General features: G+C 49.8%; 1 protein-coding gene across 1 annotated transcript in view; it reads left to right on the top strand.

The window, feature by feature from the left end:
• Positions 1 to 10,561, top strand: part of marchf5 (membrane-associated ring finger (C3HC4) 5) — a 27,461-nt gene extending 16,900 nt beyond the window's left edge. The window contains exons 3-6 of the mRNA XM_061228192.1: positions 5,596 to 5,726; positions 5,810 to 5,984; positions 6,807 to 6,973; positions 7,373 to 10,561. Coding sequence (XP_061084176.1) covers positions 5,596 to 5,726; positions 5,810 to 5,984; positions 6,807 to 6,973; positions 7,373 to 7,489 — 590 coding nt within the window. The 3' untranslated portion in view covers positions 7,490 to 10,561. The remainder of the gene's footprint in view (positions 1 to 5,595; positions 5,727 to 5,809; positions 5,985 to 6,806; positions 6,974 to 7,372) is intronic.
• The last annotated feature ends 1,337 nt before the right edge of the window (positions 10,562 to 11,898 follow it).

Raw genomic sequence — 11,898 nt, 5'->3', positions numbered from 1 at the left:
CAGCACCACAGCCGATCCCGGGGGATGAATCTTTCCCACACGCAGGAGGGCTTTCAGCACTCCGATGAAGAAGCCGCAGGAGGGGCGTGATTGTGTGGAGGGCAGAGTGCACCACTGCAGTACCCCATCCCCTGTACACCCCCATACAAACACATCTCCGCCATGACACTGTCCATCTACATTCACAACTGCTCATCACATAACAAACGCTCATTACATAACACACACTGAGAACTGTATTAATCCGCCCAGGATTTGTGTGTGTGTGTGTGTGTGTGTGTGTGTGTGTGTCTGTGTGTGTGTGTCTGTGTGTGTGTGTCTGTGTGTGTGTGACTGTGTGTGTGACTGTGTTTTTTTGACTGTTTTTGTGTGACTGCGTGTTTTTGACTGTGTGTGAGAGAGAGACTGTGTATTTTTGACTGGGTGTGTGTGTGATAGACTGTGTGTTTTTGACTGGGTGTGTGTGTGTGTGTGTGTGTGTGTGTGTGTGTGTGTGAGAGAGACTGTGTTTTTGAGTGGGTGTGTGTGTGTGTGTTTGAGTGGAGGTCAGCTCAATCAGTTGAACAGTACCTCTAATTACAGTAGCACCCCACAATTGGTAAAACAAGTCATGTGACTGGAGCAGAGACCGTAATTGTACCAGCTGACACACTAAAGAAAATTCTAGATGGTGCGACTCAGAACATATAACCTTCCCCCCTGCTTTATTTACATTTTTGATATCCAAAAATGACATTAAAGTGAAGATAAAAATAAAAAAAACAAGTGGATGTGACTAAGGTGGACTGTTGGTTTTTTACAGTGCATTGGCCTTTAATAATGGATACTGAGTCACTTTTGGATGGTGCTTTTCATCCGATCTCCAAACCCCCTGCCTCCACATGCTGAGTGGACACATCACATTAACCAGACGTTGCATGGCCTCACAGCCTTTGTTATACGTCAAGTGGTTTATTTTTGTGCTCTGAAACGTCTCTGTTCTTTGTGAATTCGATTGGATTTCAAAACCAAAATCGATTTTATCTGAGAGGGAGAGTGAGAAATTGTGCTCTTATTTAATCATGAAAACCATATGTCTTGTTTTTGAAATTATTCACCAACATATGACCACAGTGGGACCACCTGTTATTGACGTCTGTCAACTGACAATGTGTGATGGTGTCATTTTATCTTTAGTAGAGTAGAGACCATTTTCAGTTCTGGGGAATTGAGTACCTATGAATGGTGTCTTACAATGACACCCATAGGGAGAACTCAGCCAAATAATCAGGAACACTGAAGTACTCGGATGAACACTTTAGGTGCACATCTGTGAATAAGTGAACACCACATCTGACCGTTTCTGAACCAGGTCCCACTCCACACCTTTCACAGGAACTGAGCCTAGGTGTACCATGAAGGTGAACGGTCCTTTTACAGAGCTAAGATATTTCGCTTTCTCGGTGTCTGTTTCGGACTGACCTTCGAGTATGGTCTGTCCCTCTCAATTCCCTCACCCGGAAATGCGGGTCAAGTAATTTGAGTTGGAAGCTGGCTGTTTTTGGAAGCGGTGTTTTTGGAAAGCGTGTTGCAGTCACACAACATTATTCAGTCTGGCCCTGTTGCGGGTTTCTAAAATTAGCCGCTACATTTGAAGGCTTCCAAGCACATGTCCCATGATAGCTTGTGGATGCATAAATAGATTAGCAGAAGTAGCTGCTGAATGTAAAAAGGAGCAAACTGTAAGGCGATATTGGAGTGATTTTTTAAATGAGCACACGCAAAAACGCGATTTTACTGGGTCAACCTTGCTTCTCTCTGCATCTACGGGTGTAAAAATGATCATTACGCGTGTCTTAAGAACGGACAAAATTTCGCCTGTTTCTGAGGGTGTTTAAGTTTACACCACAGGAACAAACATGGAGCATTTACTTACAGCATAAACATGCCCCAGTTCGCTTGGGCGATTGAGATTAAGGAGAGATTACGAGCCGCCTGTTTAAACGAGACATCAGCTGGCGCCTTAACCGTGACTGCGGTTGCTATGACGGATAGCCATGGCGATAGCACCACGTCGTCAGGTATAAAGTAATCTTAAAAAAAAAAAAAAAATGCTGCGTGTTATTTCTGCTTGATTACCTGCAGGATCTGGCGATGGCTTGTATTTTCGAGGCAGCAGCTGGGCTGGGCGGCCTTTTCCTGACGTTAGCCGCTCAAACACGTAGGGTGCTATTAACGAGAGTTTGACACGCCCCGGATTCTGCAGACCAGACGCGATGACCCGCCCGTTCATCACCAGATACGCACAGAAAAGAAAACGCAACAAAAAGAAAGAAAGGCCTTTGATTGCGTCTGTCTACAGGAGCGACTGTGCCTGGACTGCGCGTGATAGTGGAGCATAATCCTATCAGCACACAGCAAACTGAAAGCAGGCCACGTTCCCCCCCTCCCCGGTACCCTGCCCTGCGTGGAAACCAGGCCCAGACGGCTCTGTGAGAGGAAAGTGGGCCTTGTAGTGCAAATCATTCCCTCAGCACAGCTGGAGAGAGAATGAGAGACGGACAGAGAGTCAGAAGTCCCTGTGCTCCTGTAACACACGGCACCAGACCGTGTGTAGAGTCCTCCCGTCGACCCTGGTTGGGTGAGCCGGCTGTTGGACAGTGGCAGTGTGAGGCTGCTGTAAGATGCTGAGTCACACTGCGAGATGCAGAGAAAGCGCTCGACTGTTGAAGGATGTGATTAAGAAGCATCGCACGCGCTCAGACCGGCAGAGACCGTGGCAGCTGCTGTGCCATCGGTTCTGTGTGCTTGTGAACGAGGGGGCAATACTGAGACAAGCTGGCGGGTTTAATACCGGTCCTGAGACAGCCCGGCCGGTTGAATAGCGGTTCTGAGACAGCCCGGCTGGTTGAATAGCGGTTCTGAGACAGCCCGGCCGGTTGAATAGCGGTTCTGAGGCTGGTCTGCTATTTGGCTGAATAGAATGGCAGAGAACAGCTGCGGTCGCAGTAATAAAGTAGGTCATGTAACAGGCCTCCCCTCCGGCGTACCGTTCACCTGCAGCTGATGAACCTCCTCTGAGCTGACCCACTCAAACCCCCCCAGTCCAGTCCAGTCAGGACCATAGTCCACATGGCGGCCCCCATCATGCCAGCATATTTCTCCGCCCAGGCAATGGCGTTTGCCTCGGTGGGAATTGCTTTATGGCAGGCTGCATGCCGTTAACTCCGGACAGAAAAGACCATCCGCTCTGTCACCCTGCATTACGGTCACATTACCCAGCCTGGCCACGTCCCCTGAACCCGGTGGCAGGGACTGCCGGGCGTGACCTGTCATCAACCGATACAGAACATTCACCAGTGAGGCCACGCCCGTGAACACAGAGGATCGCATATGTCCTATAGCTGCTGTCCAGCGAGACACGGAGAGAAAATAAAAAAAGAATAAGCTTTAGAGGTGTTTTTGTGGAGAGACGGGGCCAGTCTGGCAGTGAAGTAGCTCTGGTTCTATAATAAGAGCCTGGGTGGTCTCTGCAGTGAGGTATTTAAGATGTTGCGGAGTCATGGTTTATCCATAGGAGGTGTGTGCGCTGGGAATAAGGGCGGGGGCTGTAATATTGAGGGTTGGAGGAGGATGGAGATGGGGGTGGTGTATGTAAATTGGGTGGGGGGTTTAGTTTGGGGGTATATTGGCTGAGCTGTGGTTTCATATCAGGGTCGGTGATTACATTTGTCAAATGCGGAGCCCCTATTCAGCAAAAACACAGTGTCTAATATTTTTGCTTATGAATAAAAAATACATGTAGAGCCCCTGAAGATACAAAAATATGATAAAATAAGACAATTGAGAATCCAGAAATAGAGAATGAGGTGGGATCAGGTGGGAGCTCTGACTGGGGGCTTGGAGCGGTACAGTGTAGAGACGCACTGAGTAAGGGCTCGTTGTGACCTCTGCTGGAGAGAAGCCCACCCTGCCCCCCTGCAGACCCTGCTCTGGGGCAGAACCACCTGACTGCTGCAGGGCTCACCCCCTCCTGCTTCTATTCCTGTACTCCCTCCTCTCCCTGTCTCTCTCTCTCTCTCTCTCTCTCTCTCTCTCTCTCCCTCTCTCTCCTCCCTCCTCTCTCTCTCTCTCTCTCCCTCTCCTCTCTCTCTCTCAGGCTAGCACACATGGCTCACAGCTGCACGGCTGTGGCGCAGCAGAGCTGCTGAGCTCGTGTCCGTCTGGCCTCCACGCCGCAGGGCACAGTGACTGCACAGTCATTACACAGCCGTTTCCTCCCCGGTCCTCTGAGTCGCCCCTCTTACAGCCCCAGTGTGCGCCATCTGTGTGGAGCTGAATGAGGCTCACCCCCCTGGGCCAGCACTGTGGGGCTCATCCCCCTGGGCCCAGCACTGTGGGGCTCACCCCCCTGGGCCAGCACTGTGGGGCTCACCCCCCTGGGCCAGCACTGTGGGGCTCACCCCCCTGGGCCAGCACTGTGAGGCTCACCCCCCTGGGCCAGCACTGTGGGGCTCACCCCCCTGGGCCAGCACTGTGAGGCTCACCCCCCTGGGCCAGCACTGTGGGGCTCACCCCCCTGGGCCAGCACTGTGGGGCTCACCCCCCTGGGCCAGCACAGTGGGGCTCACCCCCCTGGGCCCAGCGGTGTGAGGCTCATCCCCCTGGGCCAGCACTGTGGGGCTCACCCCCCTGGGCCAGCACTGTGGGGCTCACCCCCCTGGGCCAGCACTGTGGGGCTCACCCCCCTGGGCCAGCACTGTGGGGCTCACCCCCCTGGGCCCAGCGGTGTGAGGCTCATCCCCCTGGGCCAGCACTGTGGGGCTCACCCCCCTGGGCCAGCACTGTGGGGCTCACCCCCCTGGGCCAGCACTGTGGGGCTCATCCCCCTGGGCCAGCACTGTGGGGCTCACCCCCCTGGGCCAGCACTGTGGGGCTCACCCCCTGGGCCAGCACTGTGAGGCTCACCCCCCTGGCCCAGCACTGTGGGGCTCACCCCCCTGGGCCAGCACTGTGGGGCTCATCCCCCTGGGCCAGCACTGTGGGGCTCACCCCCCTGGGCCAGCACTGTGGGGCACACCCCCCTGGGCCAGCACTGTGGGGCTCACTCCCCTGGGCCAGCACTGTGGGGCTCACCCCCCTGGCCCAGCACTGTGGGGCTCACCCCCCTGGCCCAGCACTGTGGGGCTCACCCCCCTGGGCCAGCACTGTGAGGCTCACCCCCCTGGGCCAGCACTGTGGGGCTCACCCCCCTGGGCCAGCACTGTGGGGCTCACCCCCCTGGGCCAGCACTGTGAGGCTCACTTCCCTGGGCCAGCACTGTGAGGCTAAATTTGTTATCATGCCGAGCTGAGTTGGATATGGTTAAACTCCATTCCTGGAGGGCCGTAGCATCTACACCTGTTCCTTCTATCAGCAGCCAGTTAATGCGTTGAGAACAGTGTGTGTGAATTTCTTAGGGTGCTCAAGGAGCTAAGCAGTCACTGCAGATCTCCGAAGCTGAATTCTGGACCCTGCTGGCAGCTAGGAGTGTGTGTGCATCTATGGGGCTCTGTCTGAGTGGAACACTGTGCTGTAGGAGGCGCCTGGCTGAATACAGGTGTGCTCTTCCTGCAGGTCCAGTGGTGTACGTCCTGGACCTGACAGACCGCCTCATCTCCAAGGCCTGCCCCTTCGCCGCGGCTGGCATCATGGTGGGCTCCATCTACTGGACCGCGGTCACATACGGGGCGGTCACGGTCATGCAGGTAAAAACCCGACAGCGTTTTATTTAATCTGTTTCTCGTTTGTTGCTGGTATGTCCTGCTCAACATGGCTTCCCCCCACCCAGGTGGTGGGCCATAAGGAGGGTCTGGACGTGATGGAGCGGGCGGACCCCCTCTTCCTGCTCATTGGCCTGCCCACCATCCCCGTCATGCTCATCCTGGGGAAGATGATTCGCTGGGAGGACTACGTCCTGCGGTTGTGGAGGAAGTACTCCACCAAGCTCAACTGCATCTTCCCCGGTGTGTCCCAACTCATGTCCCGTTCCAGTCCTCCCCCCAGCCTTCCCCCTCACCTTTCACTATTAGATACACGTTTATACATTCACTGTTATTTGAATGAAATGAAACCCAGGAGAAGGGTTTGGTTGGATGCACCAGAGACAGCGCTGAAAGACTTGTTTTGTAAATGCTTGGTGCCTCCCCCCCCTCCCCCAATGTGCCTGTTTCGGTTTCAGTCCTCCTCCACCCCCACCCTGCTCTTAGGTTTCTGGGCAGCAATCCCGACCCTTTCACTGACCGGGATTCTCTTCCTTTGAGCCTTGAGGTCCAAAAAAAAAAAAAACCTGACTGGATTAAAGCGGATGTGTGACCATATTCCTATTGAGTCCTGAGCAGGAGAGCTTTCCTTAAATCCAATGTTTTTCCTGTTGGGTTTTGAGCGTTCTGCTGGTTCAGAGAGCGTGGCTTTGGCAGGTGTGGGGAAATGCCTCCTGTTTTCCACTGACCTCATCAGTCATCAGGGGAAAGCGGACCCCCAGACCGCGTGACCTTTTCTACAGCAGGCTGAGCTTGCAGGTGTGGGGGGCCAAAACCCTCCTGTCACGGGGGCTGTCGTGCCAGCCAGGGTGTTGGGTTACACGCGCAAACACACACACACACACAGATGCACACACACATGGACAGATACACAGACACACACACGCACACACATGGACAGATACAAAAACACACACACACACACGGACACAGAGACACACATACATGGACACATACACACAGGCGCACATGAAGACTCATACACACACACCCCTCTAACCTTGCCCCCTCCTGGGTCCTGTGCAGGGATCGTCTGTCCTGTCCCGCGGATCCCGGCGGAGACCAGTCCGCTAGCGGACCACGTTTCAGCCACGCGCATCCTGTGTGGCGCACTGGTCTTCCCCACCATCGCCACCATCGTGGGAAAGCTCATGTTCAGCAGCGTCAACTCCAACCTGCAGCGGACTATCCTGGTGCGTCCTGCTCACCGACCCCCGTGATGTCACCAACCCCCTCATAACATCACCAACCCCCTCATGACATCACTGACCCCCCCATCCCTAACCTTAACCCTAACCCCCCCAACACATCACTGACACCCTCATGACATCACTGACACCCTCATGACATCACTGACACCCTCATGACATCACTGACCCCCCATGACATCACTGACCCCCTCATGACATCACTGAGCCCCCCATCACTAACCCTAACCCCCCCATGACATCACTGACCCCCCATGACATCACCGACCATCAATGACATCCTGACTCCCTGCAATATCCCTGAACCCCTATGACTTTACTAGCCTGTGATGTGTCTGTGTGAGGCAGAACTGAGTAACCATTCGTCATCTTGTCCTGGTACAGGGTGGAATTGCATTTGTGGCCATCAAAGGGGCTTTTAAAGTCTACTTCAAACAGCAGCAGTACCTGCGCCAAGCCCACCGCAAGATCCTCAACTTCCCTGAGCAGGAGGAAGCCTGAGGAAGGGTCCACAGTCAGCCAGCAGCACACCCCCCTCCCCACAGCCCACTGCTCCCTGCCGTCTCGTGGACTTTGTACGCTGCTAGTACATTCTTATTGTTTGGATAATATTTTAAAATCTTAAGTGGACAAGTGTATGCCTTCGCACACGCGCCCGCCCGCCCGCCCACCCCCACACACACACACACACACACACACACACACACACACACACACACACACACACACACACACACTCACACTCTCACACATACACACACACATACTCTCACACATACACACGCACACAGGATCATTTTCCCGGGAATGTGACTTTATTTTGTAATTCGTCGCAGGTTTCAGCTCCTGAAAGAGACCCGTAAAAGGAGGATTCTTTTTAACTGCATAATGAGCACATGTAGTATTTTACAAGGGGATGCCCGGTATGGGGCATGTGTAATCGTACAGGACGATTTTATAATTATAAATGATTGTTTTATGTTGTATTTTTGCAGTGATCTCTGTTTTGGAGCTGGATTATAAATACTCATTTTTGGTACACGTCTGGAAATTGGTTGGGACTCTTCTGGATTACCATCTTTACTATATACATTGAATTAATTTAGCAAGATGATCCGTATCTGTGACTGTTGTTTTTACCGCCTTTTCAGGGATTTAAATGGTACTTCTGACATAGATGTCTCAGGCCTTCTAATTATAGTAAGACATCTCCAGACTCAAACTGCTGTGTATTAGTTCTGTTATTTCCTTCTCTGATTTTTCGTTGGTGAAAGGATGATTATTTAGACCCAGGTGAGACTCGACAGACCAGTCAGAAGCTAGGAGCAAGCCGGCCAATGAAAAGATTAGGTGAGTTCCAGGTGGTGCTGTGAGATGCAGGGCCAGTTTGAACACGCATTGCAATCTTTTGGCTTGGACTGCAGTTCCCTGCCCCCATTGGTACTGCGATTCAGAGGTTCTGGTGGGAAAAGCCACAGGTTGGGCCACACACTGGTGGGTGCTTGTGCATTTCACCAACCCTCAGTGCTGTTGCAGGATGTCGTAGTGTTGCCCTGACTGGCGGTCGAACTGAAGTGTGGATAGAAAGACTAGCATACATCTGAAAGGGAGCCCATGCCACCTGCCATCATGGAGTTGGCATGAAGGCCAAAGTCATTAAACTGCAATAACCCTGGCCAAGGAAGAAACACCCCTGTACTTTTTCCTTTCTTTTTTTTTTTTAAACACTGGCCTACATGGACAGAGACTTAAGACTTAAGTTTTGTGCTTTGTAACAGCTTTCCACCTCACAACACTAGCTCATAATCCCAGCACAGCGCAGCACAACACTAGCTAAAGATCCCAAGATACCCACTAACTTATTCATGTTATATTGATTTTGTGTTTAAAGTGTGTTTAGGTTCAGGTGTACAGTAATTAAGCTGTTGGCGAAAGTGGTCTTTTACACATTATATACCCTGAAGTGTTAATGTTCAGCCTGTTGTTTTATATGTAAAAGTTTTTAGTGATCACTTGAGTTTTCTGCCACAAATTTCTGGAAGCCTGGTCCCGGAGTAAAGCTGAACATCGAACGTTCTTCAGGACGTATGTTCAGACTCCATTGCAGAGAGAACTACCTGCTCAACAAACTCGATTTCTATTGGCTCAGACACGTTGCATGGCAACAATGTAACCAACAGGGGACCTGGACTTGGCACCGCAAGGTTGCAGGTTTGAATCCTTTGATGTACTTATCTGAACTTTTTTTTACTTATGTCAGCCAGCTGCAAGATGAAATAATATTGTATGTAAAATGGAGGGTCTAGGCCTGAGTTCTCTTAACTGTGCCATTTTGTGCCTCCAGACTCATCAGTTTGCCTGGGCACTGCTTGTAGCTTTGCGAGTTTTTTTTATTGTTAAAGCGATTCAGAAAAAGCATTCCCATCATTTCACAACCCGCTGAACAGATCTGTGGAGAATCCCCGAGAGACTTTGTAAAGGCCATAGACACTATTAGCCTTGCGTTTTCTAGGAGTTAGCACTATCAGTATATACAAACAAACCTTCTGAGTGTTGTACTAAAAAGCATGGGTTATAATTGTTACCGAAACAAAATGCTCACGTTTGAGGTCACGTCCTTTCACGCACCTGACCGTCGCACAGCCCCACTGCTTTCTGGGATATCTTGCGAGGTAGCGCTTTCATTTGAAAATGGCGCTGTTCCAGCTGCCGACAGCATAATAGCGCGGTGGTTTTGCGGTTCAGGTTGTGATTCCGGTCCCCTCTCACATAGGCAGGCGAGTAGGTACAGACCAGCAGAGGTGGTAGGGTGTTTAACCTCTGGCACAAATGGGTGATATTTGCTGTAAAATGGATTTGCGTTCACTGAGGTGATGGCAGGAATTATACTCTCGATTCCTTCCGCTTCACCAGGGTGTTAGAACTAGTCGTGACTTTAGTTCCCCAGCTGGATGTTCAGGGGAGTCTCCTCGGAAAAACAAAACGATGATGTACATTATTTTGTGTCTTAAGAGTGCTTTCACCATTTTCCCCGTCCCATACACACGCATTCATACACACACACACAGCGCAAACATGAAGTCTGAGAGGGGAAACTACTTTCAGTGTAAATGCTGCTCTTTAAAGTAAGAATTCAATTCCTAGTCAATTAGGTGTCTTGACCCCATGAAAGCATCGAATCACTCAATTTCAACAGGTTGAGCCCCCCTCTGAACCGATCCATCACAGTGCCAGAGACAAACCCCCAGGTCCAGTGTTCTGGTTCTGGTCAGAGGCTGGCTTTGACAGCAATTACACCGTATTTTACAAAGTAGTGAAGAGGTAATGTTTTATTTTTTTCCTGAAAAATAAATTCCCCTCAGTGTGAAGACAGAACTACTTTCCAGTAACTGCATGGGGCTGTTGAATAAACTGCAAACACATGACCGCAAATGAAATGTTTTATTGTAAAAAACAAAAAAAATGCCAAAAGCAGAATACTGTTGTATAAATGTATGCTTTGTACAGTTATATTGCTTCTGAATTTATAGTTTAATGGTTGATCATAAATGTGAATAAATGTATTTTTCCACAGCTTGACTTGTGGTGTCAGAGATTGTGATGTTGCTAGTGTAAGCTGGGATGGTGGCTTGCCTCGTGGTGAACACATTTGTTTAACATTTAAAAGTTGCGCATTTCCACTGGCACTTTTAAGATTTTTACATATTTTTGTTTTTGGGTGAGAAAACAGGCCAGCATTGGCATCTCAAAAATAGATTCTTCCGGAAAGAGGGATTCTGGCCAAAAATGGACGTGCAAGCCAATCCACTGCTGCCACGGCAACCAGCTGTGCGTCAGACCTGCCTCGTCAAGTCTGCATTACCTGCAGCTACTGATAAGCCTTTCAGCAAGCCTTTCAAAAGTGTGCAGGGACTTTCATTTCAGGAACTACCCCCCCCGTCCCGCAGCTAGTGAAACCCCCTTCAGTGTGAAATGGTTTCTCTGACTTTGTGCATTTCATATAGACCAGGGGTCCCCACATTTATTTTTACAGGATCATTTACAGGCTTATAAGACCGTACTGTTATTTGTGGGTTCGGAATTGTATTTTTGCACCTACTGTGTGCTTATAGCCAATTAACTTAACCACAAGCTAGTTTTGCACGTTTAGAAATTATGTTACGAGCTAGCGTAGCGTCTAGTATTTAGAAGAATACGGATGGTAAGTTATTCCCCATTTATAATTGCATCCAATCCAAAGAACTATTGGAAATGAAGCAAACGGCAGGTTTTATCACCACTACCAGTGGGCCAGCACAGTGCTTTGTTCATGTTTTGGCCTTCCTTTGAGCACAATTGTCACAAGGGCACAACTGAGCCATATCTTTTTGAAATGCACCATTTTAAATGAAAAATGATGGTCCAACCTTTGAATTAATTTCATATGTTATTTATTGTAAACAGAAAGAAAAAAAAGTCACTTCACATCTGTGCAACTGTACCATGCACGGTCTGCCACAACCAAACAAACAAAAAAAGCAGAGATTCCACTAGAGTCCATTTTGGCTCAAGCATTCATTAATTGTTGAGCATATATACATTTTCTTTTGGGTTTACAAGTGATGGTCCAAAACCTAGTTTCTATCCAGAAACAGATTTTATGTTCATCCTGATATGGATATCTTGAACCAGTTGGATCACTCCCTTGGAAACTCTGCGTATGTAAACGTATTGTTTTGTTTACAAGGATATTAATTAATAAGCAATGAATGTGAATCGTTTACAAAAGACCATGACTGCATTCAAAGTTCCTACCAATACTCCCTACAGCTCGACCAATCTCTGGCCAGTGTTTATACCATGTGATGACTGAACACAGATGATAGATCAGATATACTGACACCAGGAGTAAGAGAAGTCTAGGAATACAA

The sequence above is a fragment of the Conger conger genome, chromosome 18 (genome assembly GCF_963514075.1).
Source record: "Conger conger chromosome 18, fConCon1.1, whole genome shotgun sequence".
Lineage (NCBI taxonomy): Eukaryota > Metazoa > Chordata > Actinopteri > Anguilliformes > Congridae > Conger > Conger conger.
Note: the sequence above shows the minus strand (reverse complement) of the source record. Positions and strands in the feature narration are given on the sequence as shown.